Source organism: Salvelinus fontinalis, chromosome 4 (genome assembly GCF_029448725.1).
Source record: "Salvelinus fontinalis isolate EN_2023a chromosome 4, ASM2944872v1, whole genome shotgun sequence".
Taxonomy (NCBI): domain Eukaryota; kingdom Metazoa; phylum Chordata; class Actinopteri; order Salmoniformes; family Salmonidae; genus Salvelinus; species Salvelinus fontinalis.
The window spans coordinates 20571161-20583840 of NC_074668.1; the positions used below are offsets into that span (position 1 = coordinate 20571161).

A 12680-nucleotide genomic window follows, 5' to 3' on the forward strand; every position below is an offset into this window, starting at 1 on the left:
TGGTTCGAGCCCAGGTAGAGGAGAGAGATGGAAGCTATACTGTTACACTGGCAATACTAAAGTGCCTATAAGAACATCCAATAGTCAAAGGTATATGAAATACAAATCGTATAGAGAGAAATAGTCCTATAACTCCAATAATAACTACAACCTAAAACTTCTTACCTGGGAATATTGAAGACTCATGTTAAAAGGAACCACCAGCTTTCATATGTTCTCATGTTCTGAGAAAGGAACTTAAACGTTAGCTTTCTTACATGGCACATATTGCACTTTTACTTTCTTCTCCAACAGTATATTTTTGCATTATTTAAACCAAATTGAACATGTTTCATTATTTATTTGAGACTAAATAGATTTTATTGATGTATTATATTAAGTTAAAATAAGTGTTCATTCAGTATTGTTGTAAATGTCATAATTACAAATGAATAAATAAAAAAAAAATATATTTTTTTTAAAGTCCGATTAATCGGTATCGGCTTTTTTTGGTCCTCCAATAATCGGTATCGGCGTTGAAAAATCATAATCGGTCGACCTCTAGTACAGTATATACAGTTGAAGTCGGAAGTTTACATACACCTTAGCCAAATACATTGAAACTCAGTTTCACAATTCCTGACATTTAATCCTAGTAAAAATTCCCTGTTTTAGGTCAGTTAGGATCACCACTTTATTTTAAGAATGTGAAATGTAAGAATAATAGTAGAGAATTTATTTAAACTTTTATTTATTTCATCACATTCCCAGTGGGTCAGAAGTTTACATACACTCAATTAGTATTTGGTAGCATTGCCTTTAAATTGTTTAACTTGGTTCAAACATATATGGATAGCCTTCCACAAGCTTCCTACAATAAGTTGGGTGAATTTTGGCCCATTCCTCCTGACAGAGCTGCTGTAATTGAGTCAGGTTTGTAGGCCTCCTTGCTCACACACACTTTTTCAGTTCTGCCCACAAATTTTCTATGGGATTGAGGTCAGGGCTTTCTGATGGCCACTACAATACCTTGACTTTGTTGTCCATAAGCCATTTTGCCACAACTTTGGAAGTATGCTTGGGGTCATTGTCCATTTGGAAGAACCATTTGCGACCAAGCTTTAACTTCCTGACTGATGTCTTGAGATGTTGCTTCAATATAACCACACAATTTTCCTCCCTCATGATGCCATCTCTTTTGTGAAGTGCAGCTGTCCCTCCTGCAGCAAAGCACCCCCACAACATGATGCTGCCACCCCGTGCTTAACGTTTGGGATGGTGTTCTTCGGCTTGCAAGCCTCCCCCTTTTTCCTCCAAACATAACAATGGTCATTATGGCCAAACAGTTCTCTTTTTGTTTCATCAGATCAGAGGACATTTCTCCAAAAAGTGCGGTCTTTGTCCCCATGTGCAGTTGCAAACCGTAGTCTGGCTTTTTTATGGCGATTTTGGATCAGTGGCTTCTTCCTTGCTGAGTGGCCTTTCGGGTTATGTCGATATAGGACTCGTTTTACTGTGGATATAGATACTTTTGTACCTGTTTCCTCCAGCATCTTCACAAGGTCATTTGCAGTTGTTCTGGGATTGATTTGCACTTTTCGCACTAAAGTACATTCAGCTCTAGGAGACAGAACGAGTCTCCTTCCTGAGCGGTATGACGGCTGCGTGGTCCCATAGTGTTTAGACTTGCGTACTATTGTTTGTACAGATGAACGTGGTACTTTCAGGCGTTTGGAAATTGCTCTCAAGTAATAATGTTTTTTCTGAGGTCTTGGCTGATTTCTTTTGATTTTCCCATGATGTCAAGCAAAGAGGCACTGAGTTTGAAGGTACACCTCCAATTGACTCAAATTATGTCAATTAGCCTATCAGAAGCTTCTAAAGCCATGACATCATTTTCTGGAATTTTCCAAGCTGTTTAAAGACAAAGTCAACTTAGTGTATGTAAACTTCTGACCTACTGGAATTGTGCTACAGTGAATTTTAAGTGAAATAATATGTAAACAATTGTTGGAAAAATTACTTGTGTCATGCACAAAGTAGATGTCCTAACCAACATGCCAAAACTATAGTTCGTTAACAAGAAATTTGTGGAGTGGTTGAAAAACAAGTTTTAATGACTACAACTTAAGTGTATCTAAACTTCCGACTTCAACTGTACATATGAGATGGGTGATGCAATATTTACAAACAATTAGTGACTAAGATACCGTAAAATAGTATAGAGTACAGTTTACACATATGAGATGAGTAATGCAAGATACGGAGACATTATTAAAGTGGCTAGTGTTTAATTTCCTTAAAGTGGCCAGTGATTTCTAATCTATGTCTATAGGCAGGCGCCCCTGATGTGCTGGAGATGGCTGTTTAACATGCAGTGGTGTAGTATGGAATGCAATACAGTATATACATGTGAAATAGGTGATGCAATATGTAAACACAATTTAAAAGGGACTATGATACCGTAGAATAGTGTGGAGTGCAGTTTATACATTTGAGATGAGTAATGTTGGATACGGAACATTATTAAAGTGGCTAGTGATCCATTTCTAAAAGTGGCCAGTGATTCCTAATCTATGTCTATAGGCAGCCACCTCTGATGTGCTAGTGGTGGCTGTTTAACAGTCTGATGGCCTCGAGATAGCTGTTTTTCAGTCTCTCGGTCCCAGCTTTGATGCACCTGTACTGACCTTGCATTCTGGATGATAGCGGGGTGAACAGGCAGTGGCTCGGGTGGTTGATGTCCCTGATGATCTTTTTGGCCTTCCTATGGCATCGGGTGCTGTAGGTGTCCAGGAGGGCAGGAAGTTTGCCCCCGGTAATGTGTTGGGCAGACCGCACCACCCTCTGGAAAGCTTTGCCGTTGTTGGCAGTGCTTCACCACACTGTCTATGTGGGTGGACCATTTCAGTTTGTCAGTGATGTGTACGCCGAGAAACTTGAAGCTTTCCACCTTCTCCACTGCGGTTCCATCGATCTGGATAGGGGGGTGCTCCCTCTGCTGTTTCCTGAAGTCCACAATCATCTCCTTTGTTTTGGTGACGTTGAGTGAGAGGCTATTTTCCAGGCACCACACTCCCATAGCCCTCACATCCTCCCTGTAGGCTGTCTCATCATTGTTGGTAATCAAGCCTACTACTGTTGTGTCGTCTGCAAACTTGATGATTGAGTTAGAGGCATGCTTGGCCACGCAGTCATGGGTCAACAGGGAGTACAGGAGGGGGCTGAGAATGCACCCTTGTGGGGCCCCAGTGTTGAGGATCAGCGAAGAGGAGGTGTTGTTTCAGATGACAAAGGCTACATTTTTGAAATAAAACAAACCAATAACAAATATACCAAACATTTTTTTATGTGATGTTACATCACAAAGCATGTGTTATAAAAGATGCACAGATATGGAGTCCTGAGGAAATCACAAATAAGATCACAGGCACTTGCTATGAGCGCGTAATGACAACTCATGATTCACCATTACACCAGAACCATTGATCTTCATGCAAGAACAAAATGAATTATCTTCCCTTCGTTAGCACAATAAAGTATGGAAAGTAATTTTTGAATAAGTTACATGACAGTGTATTTCATTTAGTCAAGACAGATGACATTAAGGCAATGAACCAGAGTACAGTCAAACAAACCCCTCCAACATGATCAACATCACCATTGCAAAATATGATTCTGTATCTATTATGCGAGATATTATACAATATGTAAATAAGTTAAATATTTGAAAGATATTATTCATACATCTGGTATTATACAATGCCAGAAAAGACCATGTATTAAGTTATTTCAATAAGTACCGTACTTGCAGGGAATGCATTTGCATCAAAGCAACACCAAAAGCACTGACATTTCCTATAAAGTTGATACGAATAACAAGTCCATTTCTGTGAAATCACATTGGTTCGTTTTTTCTTTGAGTAAATCCACGAAAAACACAAAAGTTTTGGAGTGAATTGAGCTTTGGTATATCAACCGAAAGTGATGTATACTATTAAACATCTGTAAGAACTGTTTGATGAAAATGCATTTACAAGGCCTTTGAATACTGTTACACCAAGTAAAAAAAAGGTGACATTACATAGCCCATATCAACCTGGCTTGTTAAATAAAACAATTAGAAAAAAAAATTTAAAGTACAGTTTACATAAAGCATTCGCTTCAGCCAGCCAGCGCACAGATGGAGATGTGACTGACTAACTAAAAGGTCATCTTCAATGGCACGTTCCTCAGCTCAGTCTTGTTTGTGGAAGGGCTGTATAAATAGACCAGTTAACTGCTGAGTCTGCAGGCTGGTATCTGTCATTAATTCAAGGTCCCTGCCCTCAAGAACAGCCCCACAGCTACAACCTCAGCCCCCCATAAACCATGAGGGACAGTTCCAACAGCTCTCAGTAGGGGGTGCTCACAGATCAGTTTCTGTGACTTCCATGACCCACACACAGACTGGGCTGGAAGTGGCAACAAAAGACTGGTTCCCGTTTGTCCCTCACAACTGTGTCAGAGTGATTCTGGAGGGAGGACCGGTCCAGTCAAGTCCGGTCCAGGTTCAGGAGATTGAGCAGATGGTGCTGCTGCCCTGGTTCTTCATGGCTTCTCTCTTCTTCAGCTCTCTGGTGATCCTCCTCCTGATGCCCTCCAGGTACAGACTCCTGTCAAACTGGCCTGCTCCCAGAGGAATACTGGGAAACACACCAGACAGAGAACAACAAATAAAAGTCAGGATTAACAAACTGTTCTAGATAAACTCAGATTTTCATTGACTGCACTTTTGGACACCTATTACTACTACTAATTGTACTACAGTGTACATGAGGTGTAAAAAAGCTTGCTGCTGGAACAGCTGAGAGGAAGGGGTGGGACTTACTTGTCTCTCCCGGGACGCAGTTTGACCTGGAACATGGCGATGACAGGCCGGTGGTCTGACGTCTTTATCGTTGAACAGCTGGTGTACTTTATCACTTTGATGTCATCCACCTGCCTGTTCCTGAACAGTATTCTGTCCTATAGCACACAGAGGAACAGTAAAATATAAATGTTAGTTTGTGTGTTTAAAACAAACCATCATAAAAAAAAAAGAGGCTTGCTTGAACGAATGGCACAGGATATGACTGATGCTGACACATACTGTGTATGAGGGAGTTCTCTGCTTGGAGGTGGTGTCGTACATGTCACAGCCGACATCATATTTGTAGGTAGGGAAGAACTGAATTGGTGCTTCCTGGAAGCCTTTAAAGATGGAACCTAGAACAGAGCATAATACATTTGTATTATATTTTGAAATATCTGTCACAGTGAGCGTGGTAACAATACATTTTGAGATATCATTCACAATCTAATACATGTAATATTTGCCTAAACCTGTCTGGTTATTCGTGTTAATATTGTTTTGTTCCATGTAGACATACCATCCTTCATTTCCTTGGAGAGTTGGTCATGGTGGAGCAGAGGGCCCATGTCCACACCCGGGTTCTGGTTTAGAATGGCCTCTACCCCCACACGATCTTTACTCAGACGGAAGTTAAAGTCCCCAAACCAGAAAACCTCATCAAACCGTGTTGTCACATCCGCTGAAAGATATGAAACAGAAATGATAAGTACATTTACACTGGTGTTTTTATTCACTTACATGAAGGAAATACCATCATTTCTCATCACACAATAAGCATGCTCTTCTAGATGTAACAGCAATACTGCAATGAACAACCATTGTCTTGAGGAGTACTTACAGGATGTGGAGCGGTAAGGGTTGGTGTCTGGAAGACCATTAGGAAGAGCAAGTGCTTCAATGATTTTGTTGTAGTCCAGAATCCTCTCGTACACTTTGGAATCTCCAGCTAGAAAACAAGGACATTAAATGACCTAGGGTGTATTCATTACGTCTTGCAATGGAAACCGTTTATATTTTAAAAACCAAACAGAAGTAAACAGAGCAAACAGAATGAAACTGGGAGGGACCTACCAGAATTTGTCCAATAAAAACTTGTTTTAGTTGCAAAACATTTTCCATTTGGAGTAAACGGGTTCTGTTGCAAAACGTTTAGCAACAGACTAAACATTGGCATAATGAATACACCCCTAGTTAGGAGCGAGACTGTATCCAAAGGCTTTCCACTTCCTGTTTACATTCACGTCATGTATTGACATCACTTCCTGAACAACAGACGTGTCACTCACAGGTAAAATGGGAGGTGATGAAGAGGAAGGAAGTGCCAAAGAAGGTGAAGCCGATCCCCACAGCTCCTTTGGTTTTGATCTGAGACATGATGCGTGTTGTGACCGTGGCATGCTCCACTTCTGTTAGGAGATCCGATAATTACAGGGTACAGAGAGGGACCAAATCACATAATGTACTGTACACAAAATATTCAGTAGGTAGCCAGAGATCACCTTATAACATTGCCTCTCTTACAACATTTCAATAAGGGACAACATTCTGAGATTTGTTGATGGTAAAGGACTGATTTATTTTCCTCTGAAAATGTCGTGAGCCATTTGGGACAGACCTGAGCAGAACCAAATGAGGTCCCTCCTGACAAACACAGTGAGGTAGAGAACCCCGTGGGAGGCTGCGTAGAGCATGACGTAGTACGGCCCCAGAGTCTCCTGAAGACGGATCTCCCATTCCCTCCTGTGACACAGACACACATCAGCATAGAGTACTGAAGACTTCATTGATATAATTTTTTTTGCACTCATACAGAGTCATCTCATACCGGTCTGGACATCCCTCCTGGACTCCGATGATGTAAAAGTCTTGAGCAAATTCAGAGTCCGTCGGGAGCAACAGATCGTCTAGGTTGTTTGGAAGTCCCTGAAAAGCATATGGAAGCGGTCATTTTCCTTCATAACAGAATACCAGGACACACGTTATCAAAGAGTGAGTGTAGAATGTGTAGAAACATACGTTCATGCTCTAGGCCTAATGGCTAAACAGTAGGAGCGGCCCCACCTTTTCTCCCTGCATGTTCCATGTGGCTATGTAGATGCCAACTCTCCTCTCTGGGAAGTAGCGGTCCAGCTCCTCAGCCCCCAGCAGGGCACCACTACCCAGCACACTGCCCTCCAGAAAACTCCTGGAACACAATGATGAAATGAACACTTAGGCTAATAACGGGAGGTATAGATACAGTTTTTTCCTGATTGGAAATATTATTGGCTACTTTGAACCAAACCCATTTAAAATGTCTGGTAAACTGCATTATAAAATGTCAGTACCATGCACACACACACAATTTAAAGAAGGCTGCATATTATTGGCGCTGAATCACATTTCAAAACATAGGCTAGGCTTCTTCCATAGCTGATATCGCACTGAAACATTTCAGATAAATCCCCCGATTCCTTTAACAGCTCCTTGCTGAGGCATGATGTGTGTAGCGTACTGAGACCCATCTTTGCTCCCTGAATGGTGGCAAAAGCTATGCTGATTCACTTGACACTTTCCTCTATCTGAATGAGCACTTACATAGCATAAGCCTCTGAGGCCTTCATTAAAGTATAGCTGACACCAGTGTTGCGAGATCACACATCAATGCTAATGCTCTAACTGCAGATGTGCCATGGTAATAATTAGCCTTAGCCTGCAGCATAGTCTTCTTGGTTACGATTCAAAGCTGATGGTGACTGTGAGACTGTTCACAGTAGGTTACAATAGCTCAAATGCCGGTCTGTATTTCATGCAGAATACAGGCATATTTAACTCAAGGCCCACATCAATTCTTATCATGGGATGTCATGTGCCACATCACAGGAAGTGCATTACGTTATCAATGCAATGGAATATCACCGAAGCCTGGCTATCTTCATTTTAGAGGTGCATCAAACATTCAAAGGATACTATATACACTGTATTTAGATACAGAATGTTAATCTAATCTAGCATCAAAGCCATGAAGACTTCTAATAGCACTCTGATACCAGTATGAGTCAATGATCCAATACAGGTAGAGAAGGCTCCTGCAGTAGGTATCTGGTCAGTAATCTGGAGAGGATATCCTGAATGAGAGTATTGTGGAAATACCTGTTCCTGACATCCCTGGGTCTGATGGGGTTCAACACGCTGAAGGTGGACTTCATGGAGTTGACAGAGATGTTGTCCGACACCATGTTATCCAGAAGCCGGCTGTCGCTCAGGTTCCTGTGCAGTTGCAGCTTCTCCGGCCCAGCTCTCCCCGGCACAATGCCATAATCCACGCAATCCCTGTCAATCCGATTAGCCGTCCTTAAGGATGCGGAAGCCAAGCTCTGATCCAGAGCAGGAAATGGACCCGAGGGCTGTAAGGGAGAGAGGCGTACCTTGGAGGACCTCACCCGCTGCTCTGCAGGGTCACTGTGGTGGTCGTGGGGCCCCCGCTCGTACTCTGAAAGGCTCTTGCCCCTGGCTCTGAAGACGGGGGACCCTGATGGAGCCGATTGAGGTCCAACGACAGAGCCCTGTCCGTTCCTCAAGGTGGCAGCACCGCTCAAGGTGAACACACCTGTAACTGTTGAGTCCTCCTTAAGAGATTCTGTGGAGGAACCGGTCTCAGCTGGGTCGGTCAGACTCTCCTGGCTGTTCTTCAGTCTCATGCTTCTCACCTTCTCCTCCACCGAATCACTGTTCCCTCCCTTTGACAGTGCAGGGGGCTTTGGCAGCAGGGGTGGTCGGGGCTGGTAGGGACTGGTCTTGCTGCTTTGGTCTTGTACATCCTGAGGGAATTTCATGGTGTTGTTGAGGAGCTTTGTGGTTTTGTTGTCCTCTGTAGTGGGGTTCACCGGCCTATTGTCACCACTTACTCCTCCTGGATCCTTCCCACCAGGAACTCCACCAGGTAACACTCCACCAACGGGCTGAGAGGGGCTGCTGTCCTCCCCATTCTCAGTCATCCTCATAGCAGGCTGCACCTTCTAGGTGCATGGGGACTCCATTTGCTTAGAAGGAGATAATCTAGAAAACAATTACTTTAGCTACTATTATTGAGAATTGATTGATAATATGTATAATTATCTTTGATTGCTCAATTCTATTCCTTAACTCATACTTCACATTAGCTCCATATGTTGCCCTGTTACTGATCTCACACAAGGTATAACGTTAAGATAGGTATTACATCATTAGGCACGATTAATTTGATTAACTAACTAGTTAGCTAACGTTAGCTAGTAAACTGCACATATGGTTGACTCATTATCGGTAGGTAGCTAGCTAGCTAAATTACTGCCTGAAAGTGGCAGCTCTGTTGGCAGCTAGCTAACGTTAACTGGGTGCTACATTTACTAGCTAGCTAAGCTAACGTTAGCTGATCACTTTTAAGGCTAGCTAACTAGATAGCTACGTCATCGTTAACATGTTATGCTCCTAGTTATGGGTTCTGCTAGCAGAGATAGCTAGCTAATGCTTACTATGCGTCCAATCTAGCTTGAGAAACGTAACTAATGTTAGCTGTGTGCTAGCTAATCTATGACAGCAGAACGCTAGTTAGCTAGGAACCTGGCAGTCTGGGAAAGACAAATGCATTAGACATGACGCTTCATTTTATCAAATGATTATCGTTAGATACCTGGGGGAAAGCAAAATCAAGTTTCGTCCATTGCAGGGTTGTGAGAATACATCGTTATTGAGGTAGCTAGCTAGCTATCTTTAGCTTAGCTGGTTAGCTCCGAACGCTAAGCAAACTTTCCACTTCCTTAGTAACGCTTGACAGCAGTTTTGTTATCGAGAAAACACATGCTGCTTGCATTGTACTTGTAGCGCCCCCTACTACAAATGCAGTAGTGGTAGTTATGGTAATAATAAGGCTATTAACATAGGCAAACCCTTTAGTTTAGTGAGCTATTTTGGAGTGGTTTCAAGGTGTGGAGCTACTATAGTGGGTTAGAGTGAGTATAAGCCTTGGATTTTGAGAGCTTGTGATAAGCTCAACATGTTTTAGTTTGAACATTCTGAATGCAGGAGTGATTTTTGTTTAGAATCCCGAGGCCTTTATTCCACCATAAAAAAACATTGTAATTTGTTTGAGTGTAATATACTGAAACTGTTCTGACTCACAGCCACATACAAAACAGTACTTGTCTGTCTGTTTGTCACACACACACACACACACACACACACACACACACACACACACACACACACACACACACACACACACACACACACACTTTTAACCAGAAGGTGTCATTATAGGGCTATGTAAGTGCATCAAGTGTGCCTGTTTGATTCACAATAAAATATGAAATACATCTGATTCAACTCAATTATTGGCTTTTACATCTACAATGTGATGCCTCACCATAGGTCAACGAGGAGTTTGATAACTGTTATGTTCCTGTGTTCACTCATGTTTAAGATGTTTACTGGCTCTCATTCAATAATGCTGCAGCACAGAAGTGTTCTCCAGTGAATTACAGTGCTTTATCTGTGGGTGGGCAAACTCTCTGACAGTGAGTCACACCCTGGCAAAGAGCAGATGGAAGTTTCATGCAACTCTGCTCCTATTTGGTATCGTTGCATTTCATGGTTCCCTCTCACAGCAGAAAGCGAGATGGCTAAGTTAGAGAGATTCTGAGAATCTTGACAATAGTGGGTTCCATAATCTAGGACATCTGTGCACAGTAAACACTGTTCTTTCCATATAAATCTTATTAAATTATTCTATTGTTCTTTCATCGCTTTAAGATTAAAAATGCTGTTCTTTGACTACAGCTTAGCATTCAACACCATAGTACCCTCTAATCTCATCATTGAGCTTGAGACCCTAGGTCTCGACCCCGCCCTGTGCAACTGGGTCCTGGACTTCCTGACGGGCCGCCAACAGGTGGCGAAGGTAGGAAACAACATCTCCTCTTCGCTGATCCTCAACACTTGGGCCCCACAAGGGTGCGTTCTCAGCCCTCTCCTGTACTCCCTGTTCACCCATGACTGCGTGGCCAAGCATGCCTCCAACTCAATCATCAAGTTTGCAGACGACACTACAGTGGTAGGCTTGATTACCAACAACAACGAGACAGCCTACAGGGAGGAGGTGAAGGCCCTCGGAGTGTGGTGTCAGGAAAATAACCTCTCACTCAATGTCAGCAAAACTAAAGAGATGATAATGGACTTCAGGAAACAGCAAAGGGAGCACCCCCCTATCCATATCGACGGGACAGCAGTGAAGGTGGAAAGTTTTAAGTTCCTCTGTGTACATATCACTGACAAAGTTAAATGGTCCACGCACACAGACAGTGTGGTGAAGAAGGCACAACAGCACCTCTTCAACCTCAGGAGGCTGAAAAAATGTTGCTTGTCACCTAAAACCCTCACTATCTTTTACAGGCAACTGCACCGCCCACAACCGCAGGGCTCTCCAGAGGGTGGTGCGGTCTGCACAACACATCACCGGGGGCAAACTACCTGCCCTCTAGGACACCTACAACACCCGATGTCACAGGAAGGCCAAAAAGATCATCAAGGACAATAACCACCCGAGCCACTACCTGTTCACCCCGCTTCCATCCAGAAGGCGAGGTCAGTACAGGTGCATCAGAGCTGGAACAGAGAGACTGAAAAACAGATTCTATCTCAAGGCCATCAGACTGTTTAACAGCCACCACTAGAACAGAGAGGCGGCTGCCTACCTACAGACTTGATATCATTGGCCACTTTAATAAATGGAACACTAGTCACTTTAATCATGCCACTTTAATAATGTTTACATATCTCGCATTACTCATCTCATATGTATATACTGTATCCTTCACTATCTATTCTTTACTACCTATTGCATCTTAGTCACTCTGTCACTGCTCATCCATATGTTGTATACTTATATATTCTCATCCCATTCCTTTACTAGATTGTGTGTATTAGGTTTTGTTGTGGAGTTGTTAGATATTACCTGTTAGGTGCTGTTGCACTGTCAGATCTAGAAGCATAAGCATTTCGCTACACTCGCAACAACATCTGCTAACCATGTGTATGTGACCAATACAATTTGATTTGATTTGAAAAAGCTTCCCTATGATGTCACTAAATGATTATAAACTCTGAAGCGTCTATACCAGAGCTAGTTATGTACAGTAGACACTAATGATCTGGGGGACCAGGCTTCCTCATCTCTGCTATTGAGAATGATCCTTTGGTAAATCCATTTGAATTCAATAACTTTTTGAAAGCATCCCATTTGTTTAAAACAAAACTTTCCATACATGTTTGCCCATGGAAGAAGTGGTCAGAAAGTCACTTTTTGGACCTGAATGGCAAAACATTCAGGAGATAATGGTGCTCAAAGTTGATCCATTTTGTATACCCTTAACCATACCATGAGACATCCATGTCTTCATCACTGGAAAAGATGAACGTTTGAGTTTGATATAATTTAATAGCCTACAAACAGTGTTTTCAAACTAAATCTTTAACGTCAATTACCTAAAAATGGGTAGATTTTTTCATATTCGTAAATGTTGTAGCTTCGACCCTATTTCATATCATCTCAGGTTTTGTGTTGTGCCGCCATCATTTGAGAGAGAACATGGTCTTGAATACAGGGTGGGTGTCATTTCAATCATAAGTCCATTCTAAGAATTATATTTATATCACTTCAGACCACTACAATTTAGCTGGTGCACCATTGAAATGGAAATTTTATTGAAATGTTCAATTGTAATAACTAACACAAAGTTGACCGTCAGTCCACCCATCATCGAATTTCAACTTAAATGGTCATTTATATTAT

At 42.2% G+C, this 12680-nt stretch overlaps 1 protein-coding gene across 2 annotated transcripts; it reads right to left on the reverse strand.

Moving 5' to 3' along the window:
• Positions 1 to 3312: 3312 nt before the first annotated feature.
• LOC129853304 (phosphatidylinositol polyphosphate 5-phosphatase type IV-like) lies at positions 3313 to 9735 on the reverse strand. Of its 2 annotated transcripts, none has more exons than XM_055919194.1 (11): positions 9525 to 9735; positions 8006 to 8911; positions 6935 to 7058; positions 6699 to 6796; positions 6489 to 6613; positions 6160 to 6279; positions 5712 to 5819; positions 5391 to 5552; positions 5111 to 5226; positions 4850 to 4986; positions 3313 to 4664 (listed from the first exon to the last, which is right to left on the reverse strand). In XM_055919194.1, exons 2-11 carry the CDS (start codon positions 8854 to 8856, stop codon positions 4532 to 4534), a joined length of 1974 nt encoding a protein of 657 aa, XP_055775169.1. In that variant the 5' UTR covers positions 8857 to 8911; positions 9525 to 9735; the 3' UTR covers positions 3313 to 4531. The 2 variants fall into 2 exon arrangements, with proteins under 2 accessions (XP_055775169.1, XP_055775170.1); XM_055919195.1 differs by having other exon boundaries at positions 8006 to 8925.
• Between the last annotated feature and the right edge of the window lie 2945 nt (positions 9736 to 12680).